At 54.2% G+C, this 7,148-nt stretch overlaps 1 protein-coding gene across 1 annotated transcript; it reads left to right on the top strand.

Moving 5' to 3' along the window:
- The first annotated feature begins 3,285 nt into the window (after positions 1–3,285).
- On the top strand, positions 3,286–5,975 carry LOC127028883 (outer dense fiber protein 3-like). Its single transcript, XM_050914536.1, has 6 exons — positions 3,286–3,402; positions 4,161–4,361; positions 4,584–4,685; positions 4,939–5,060; positions 5,491–5,631; positions 5,889–5,975. Exons 1-6 carry the CDS (start codon positions 3,297–3,299, stop codon positions 5,973–5,975), a joined length of 759 nt encoding a protein of 252 aa, XP_050770493.1. The 5' UTR covers positions 3,286–3,296.
- The last annotated feature ends 1,173 nt before the right edge of the window (positions 5,976–7,148 follow it).

Genomic DNA, 7,148 nt, shown 5'->3' on the forward strand with positions numbered 1-7,148 from the left:
CATTCTTCCTCGATTCGAATTTGATTTTCCTTTGTATGTTTCTCCCATGTAGTAAGTAACAGAGCGAACCTTGCCATTGAACTTTGTCGCACTTTTACAAATTCACCTTAAAATCACTTTTGCCAATACCTTTGACGGTGATTCTTTCAGGGATCTAAGCCACTCCTTGCACGACAAGCTCCGAGCGCTGGACCCGGTCTTACTTGGGGGGAAATACCAGAGGAGCTAGTAAAGTATGGCCGACGGGTGGGATTTGTTGCAAGAGAAGTGAAGAGCCAGGCAGCCGTCCGAAGGGCGGAGCTGAGGGAAAAGCCTTCTCCGTTCGGAGATCGGAACCGCAGAGGGGAAGCCTCAAGGAACCACTTATGGCAAGAGGGATTAGAGAAGGGAATTCCCCGGGAATTGGTGGATGAATTTAGGAAACTACCTTTCCCTAAACCCGCTGAGTGGGACAGGACAACTTGTCAGGAAGTACAAAATGCACAGGTTTTAGGTGCAGTAATGAAAAACAGTTACAGTGGCCTGTAAACTACACGCAAGGGTGTTACGGATATATGGAATACCATACATTGCTCAGGCTGTGCAACTGTTGGTACTTTTATTCTTAAGAGTCACCAAAGGCAAAGAAAGACAGAATTCCTGCTTAGCGTCTGTTTTCTTCTCTTGGTTTTCAGTTCTCCTTCACCTGGAGCCCAGCAACTTGCAGCTTTGGATGAGAAACATTTCCCTTGCCTTTAGCTCTTTTGCCAGAGGCAGGGCAGACAGGGTCAGGCAGGTGCCAGTGTTGTAGAGCGAGCCCGGCGCGTAGCTCCTTCCACAACTCCTCCATGCTAGCTGCTGCTGAAGCTGCCGTGCTGAAGCCACAATCTCTCAGGCCAAGCAAAACTGCTTCTTTGATTCCACTTCTCTGCATCTTCACCCCCACCCGGAATGAGTAGCGACTCTCACAGTAAAGGGAGCTGCTGCTGGGGTCCCTCACAGCCCTGCAGCACGACCTGTGGTGTTTCCTGTATCCCTGGAAGACTTGAAAAGGGAGAGAGCAGGAGGTGGCAATGTTTGCTGCTGTTATGAAGCTACTTAGAGCAATGTAAAGAGAAGATGTCTGGGAGGGATCCACCCTGCTACAGCCTCTTTTTCCTTTTCTTGTACCTCGTCCGCCTCCTGTTCCTCCTCTTCTTTATCCTCCTCCTGCTCTTTCTTCTCCTTCTTATCCTCTACCTCCTTCTCCTTTTATTCCTCCTGTCCTCCTCCTCCTGTTATTCCTCCTCCTCTTGTTATTCCTGCTCCTCCTCTTCTTCTAGTTCTTTCTCCTACTCCTCCTGTTCCTCCTCTTCCTGTTCTTCCTTCCCCCGATCTTCCTTTGCCTCCTCCTCCCCCTTCCCCCTCTTCCTGTTGATTTTTCTCCTCTTCTTCCTCCTCATCTGTTTTCTCATCCTCCTCCTGTTCTTCCTGTTCTTCCTTTTCCTCCTCCTCCTCCCCCACTAAAGCTAGTTGAAAGCTCTCCGTGTCACTCTGGCCAGCATGTAGCCTAAGTGGCATTTACACATAGGAAGTAATCTGGATTTTTTTTCCCCCTCCCCTCGGCCCGGAGGATCCCACAGAGTTGTCCTCAGACTCAAAGGCAGAGAGAACTCCACAGAAGAGCAGGGGCCAACCAGCGAGCACAGAAGCAGCTGTAGCCAAAAGCACCTGAGCCTGAACTACTCACTGAGTATTTTCTTCTTTCTCTCCCTGCTTAGTAACTGATTACTATAAAGGAAGAGTAAAACACACAGAGGAGCGTTGTAGACACTGGGGTCCCTCGAATGGAGAAGCCAGAGCAACTGGAATGAGAGCTTTGGTCTCTCACTTCCCCCCAACGTTAAGACCATGACGCAGACCTCCTGGAAAAGCATCAAAAGATACAAAGCACAAGCTGAGAATTCGACGTTATCAACTCTCCAGCTCAGGTCGGGGGATCTCCCATTGCTGGCGACTGCGGGCGCAGCAACTGGCAGTTACAACTGCTTCACAACATTTATTCACACCTGGAGTAAGGCCGTTTTGGGATGGTTTGTTAAACGAGGTAGGAATCTGGAGGGTTGACCCTGGCCAGCAGCTAACCCCCACCAGCTGCTCGCTCACTCCGTTCCTCTCCGCAGTGGGATGCGGGCGAGAACTGGAAGGGCAAAAGCAAGAGAAACGCGAGGGTCGAGAGAAAGACAGCTTAACAAGTGCAGCTGTGCCAGCTGCGTCCCCTGCCAACCTCCTGCCCAGCCCCAGCCAGCTCGCTGGGGCGGCAGAGTGAGCAACAGAGAGGACCTTGGTGCTGTGCAAGCACTGCTCAGCAATAGCTAAACATCGGTGTGCTATCAACACTCGAGACAGCACCGTGCAGGCTGCGATGAAAAACAATCCCCTGTATCCCAGCCAGGCCCAGTACAGAAAGCCTGCTGTGCCCGCTCACGCTTCTTATTCCTATGAGAAACCCATGAGAAATGGGGCATTTGACTTCTCGGGGAGAAGTCTGAAGACGCTCCCGATCTCTGGCTGGCATCTAGCTTTACTTGCGTGACCTCGAAAGTACACACAAGTCGGCACAGTTTCTTCTGCACCGTGGGAAAGGCCTCTCTTGCCTCTGTTTCCAAGGACAAACTCCCCAAAGCGGCACCACAGAGGTATTCCGAAACCTCGCTAACTGAGAGGCCCCAGCAGCAAATTCTGCTGACTAACACCCGGCCCAGCTCGCCCTCCCCAGGAGGAAGAACGTAGATTAAGGGACATCTGGAAAGTAAGGCACGAGATCGAAATTCCAGGCGTTCAAATGCACATCCATATTATGATGTGAGCCCAACAGCATAAGAACATAAGGCTGCTAGATTAAACGCAAAAAGCACATCGCTTTTTCCCTCATTGCACGTTTCTGCCGTGCAGACCTCATGAAGGTCTGGCCCTGCGAGCTGGGCATCCCCTGCTCCCGATCAGCCGTATGATGCAACAGCACATATGACAGGCGCCAGGAGCCTCTATGATGTCACAGTGCGTCTCCATGACGAGCCAAGGCCTCTCCCCAAGGCCGCCTGGCAGCTGACACCACAGCCTCTCCTGCCCGATCGCTGCCTGCCCTCACTCTCGCCGCGCTCTGTGACCGAGAGCTGCAGCAGCCGACTAGCTCATCCGCACCCAGTCCGACGGCCAAGGCTGAGAAAGCTGAAGCGTTGCTGCTCCTCCCGGGGAGGTTTCACACCGGGCCTCTGCCAGGGAAGGCCCTCAGCAACTCTCCTGCTCTTGCCGTAGGCTTTGTAGCCCCCTCCAACATGGACGGAGCCTGGGTGGGCACCTGGAGACCTCATCGCCCACGCGGCCCCATCATGGCCCAGTTCACCAGCCCGGGACCCAAGTACGCAATCCCCGGGACAACAGGTAAAGCCACCGTCGCCAGGGGGGTGCACCACTTCCACTGCCTCCAGGGGACAAGCAGCCACAGCTCCATTCCCCTTTGCTCCAAGCCTCCCTGCTCTCAGCTGCAGCAAGGACACAGGCCTGCCAGAGGAAGGCTCCGGCTGCTCCTGGGAGAGCCCCGGCAAAGAGCTGCCTGCCTCCGCTGAGCACAGAGGTGGCCTTAGCGGCGCCTTAACCCTGACTGCGCAGGAGGAAGCTTGTTCTGCATCTTTGCTCCAAACTTGTTGCTCCCACCTCACCCTTTTCTTCCTCTCCTCTTCCTTTTTTTCTTCTCCTCCTCTTCTTTTTTTCCTTCTCCTCCTCCTTCTCTTCTTCTCCTCCTTTTTCATCTCCTCCGCTTCTTCTCCTTCACTTTCTTCTTCTCCTCCTCCGTAATAGCAGGGAAGTTTCAATTTCTTTCCCATCGGGGCTCCAGCAAAGCAAAACGTCCCAGAGGCCACCTTGACATTTGCTTTTTAAGTTAGCTTAGCAAGTGTTTGGGGGTTTAATACTTGCTAAGAATAGCATTTTGGTGATATGCTGATTCATTGCACAGTGCCTACATCGTTCTGGCTGGAAGGTAGTGTCCCATTGTATTGGCCTGCTGGTGTCCTTCTTGGAGGAAGAAATCACGCAGGAGGGGAACTTCTTGAGGCAGGCCACTCCAACTACTCCACTCAGAACCTAGCTTGAAATAGGGAGTTGCAGGCAGGTGTCCTTTCACAGGCTTTTCTTCCTAGGTTACCTGGCTCACAACCCCACCAAAACCAAAGCCCCTGCCTACACATGTCAAGGGCCGAAACCTCCCGTCGCAGACAGCTGCTCTCCGGGTCCTCGGTACTACGTCCAGCCCTCCATCACCAGGAACGGGAAGTACGTGGCTCCAGCACAGCCCATGTGCGGCCTTCCCAAGATAAAGAGCGAGATCACCCCGGGACCAAGTGAGTACCATTTCTCCAGCACTTCTTCCAGGCAAGACAAGCACGCCTTCCTTTTGCCCTGTGCTACCGGGGTACAAAACCATCCGCTCCCGCCCTCAAGGAGCTTCAGAGCTTTCCAGACAGAAAGCAAACAAGGCTGAGCACCTCCTCCTCACCTTTCCTCTTTGGCTTGAGGAAAAGAGCCCAGCTTCACTGCTTTTCTCCGCTTCTCCTCTGCCCTAGGCGACTACTCCACCGACAAGGCCAACAAACACCTCTACAAATGCGCGCCGGCGCAGTCCATGGCCTTCCGGCACAAGGCCGTCAAAACCGGCCAACCTCCAGGTAAGGGAACGCGGGGACAAACACACACTTGCAGCCTGCGCGTCCTCCAGGGAAAACCTGCTGGACAGATGTGTGTGGAGCAGATTTGTCGGTTGTGGAGCTGCCGGGCAATAGAAGACGGAGGCATTGGGAGGAGGGGCAAGACATCCTTCCTGCTCCTCGCAGCAGGCTTGGCAAGCTGCTGCTCTCCCCCCCAGGCACTGCTCCTCTCCCCGCAGGACTCACACACGCTCTCTTCCCATTCTCCTTCCAGGTCCTGGCACCTACACCCTGCCTAGGCTGGTGGGACCCAACACAGCCTACACCCACGCCAGCCCGTGCTACTCCATGAAAGGGAAGAGTAAGCACAATGGCTTTGCTGAAGACCTCTCCAAGGTGAGCTACGCTTCTCTGCTCTCTCGCGTCGGCAACTGAAGCTCAGCTGCTCTCCTCAGGGCAGAAGGGCTCCAACGCCTGCTGCAGCCTCTCTTGACGCACACTTCCCTGCACCAGAGGTAAAAGCCAAGAAGCCCCGGCTCCCCTGGCTCTCCTGCTCTAGGCAGCGACACTGACACCTGCAGTCCCTCGCTTTCCAACACTAACAGTTTTGGTGGGGCAAAGCTCATGGGCACTAATGGGAATCTCCCTCCTCCTCGGGGAAATCTGCCTCTCTGCAGGGCAACAGGAGGTGCCCTTGTTCCAATCGCTCCCTGCCTCTCACACCACTTCTCTGGCCAGCCAGCTCAACTAGCGCAGCCCGCGTGGGCACCCGGCAAGAATCAACACTTGCCTTTTGTACCCAACAACCTGCCTGCCTCTCTTCCAGACGCCAGGTCCTGCTGCATTCCCCAAGGTGGAACTGGACGTCTACAAAAAGAGGGCTCCCATGTACACGATGGGAACCAAAAGCAGACTTGGAGGAGACAAAACAGTGAAGCCGGGGCCGGCAGACTACTGCCCGGGAAAGGTAAGGCAGCCTGCCCGCCTCTCCTCCTCTGCTTTGCAACAACCAGCCCTTAAGCATCTCCCCCTTCCGATGGGGCTTCTGAGAACTCAAGACCACCCTAGCTAAAAGTGCCCAGGCATGCACACAAGCAACGCACAACAAACGGCAAATGCACGTACATCAACTCGTTATGCCAGACGGCCTCACTGAAGACAAGTCGTCTTGAGAAGAGGCCACCACGGTCACCCTTTTTTTTCTTCTCCCTTTTCCCCTTCCAGGTGACGCTGATCAAGCCCCAGGCACCTGCTCCCACTTTTGGACTCCGACATTCCCTCTACACAACTCCTCTAATTTCTCTGCTATGAGTCTAATAAAACAACATATCCGCAAAGATCTGGTCTGTTCACCTTCAGCTGCGGGGAGAGGGGGTGTGCGGGAGTGAGGACGATCGGCTCTCTCCATCTCATGTCTAGGCCTCAGCCAAAACATTGCAAGATGAGGACGAGGGGAGAGCACCGAGATCAACCGTGTAAGCGAGGCAGAGCTCTCTGACAGCCCCCTTTCACCTGACCGGAGCTAAACGCTGCCCCGTGGAAGCAGTCCAGCCCTTCCCTACACGCTCTCACCCCATGGCCGAGCGTCCTGCAGGCACAGGCTTGCCCCCAAGGACACAGCCTGTCTCGGCACCCCCTTTTCAGTGCACACAGGTGGCTTGTCTCCAGGGTGCGGCCAGAAACACAGACGCTCTGCATGACCTCTTGCCGTGGGCTGGGCCTCAATACCACAAGCAAGTCCCCAAAACACTAACACTTAAGGAGAAAGAATCCTTCATTCCAGTTTGAAAAGACAGTAATCATAAAATCACAGACTCATAGAATCATTTAGGTTGGAAAAGACCTTTAAGATCATGGAGTCCAACCATAAACCTAACACCAGCAAGTCCACCCCTAAGCCATGTCCCTAAGTGCCACATCTACATGTCTTTTCCGTACCTCCAGGGATGGTGACTCAACCACTTCCCTGGGCAGCCTGTTCCAATGCTTGAGAACACCACTTGTGACCGGCCGCCAACTGGATTTAACTCCAGTCACCACTACTCTTTGGGCCCGGCCATCCAGTCAGTTTTTTACCCAGCGAGGAGTATGCCCGTCCAAGCCATGAGCAGTCAATTTCTCCAGGAGAATGCTGTGGGAAACGGTGTCAAAGGCTTTCCTGAAGGCTAGGTAGACAACATCCACTAAGCGGGTCACCTTGTCGTAGCAGGAGATCAGCACTGGGCTTTCGTAAACCCGTGCCGACTGGGCCCGATCGCCTGGTTGTCCTGTACGTGCCGTGTGATGGCACTCAAGAAGATCTGCTCCATAACCTTCCCCGGCGCCGAGGTCAGGCTGACAGGCCCCATCGACTTGTGTGTCAGTGGTGTAGCAGGTCGCTAACCATTTCCCCTTGGGTTATGCGGGCTTCATTCTGCTTCCTCTCAGTACTGGGCTTGTTTTCTGTACCTTCTGCCCTTTCACCAAAACCTCAGTCTACACTCG

Source organism: Gymnogyps californianus, unplaced genomic scaffold (assembly GCF_018139145.2).
Source record: "Gymnogyps californianus isolate 813 unplaced genomic scaffold, ASM1813914v2 HiC_scaffold_47, whole genome shotgun sequence".
NCBI classification, from domain to species: Eukaryota; Metazoa; Chordata; class Aves; order Accipitriformes; family Cathartidae; genus Gymnogyps; species Gymnogyps californianus.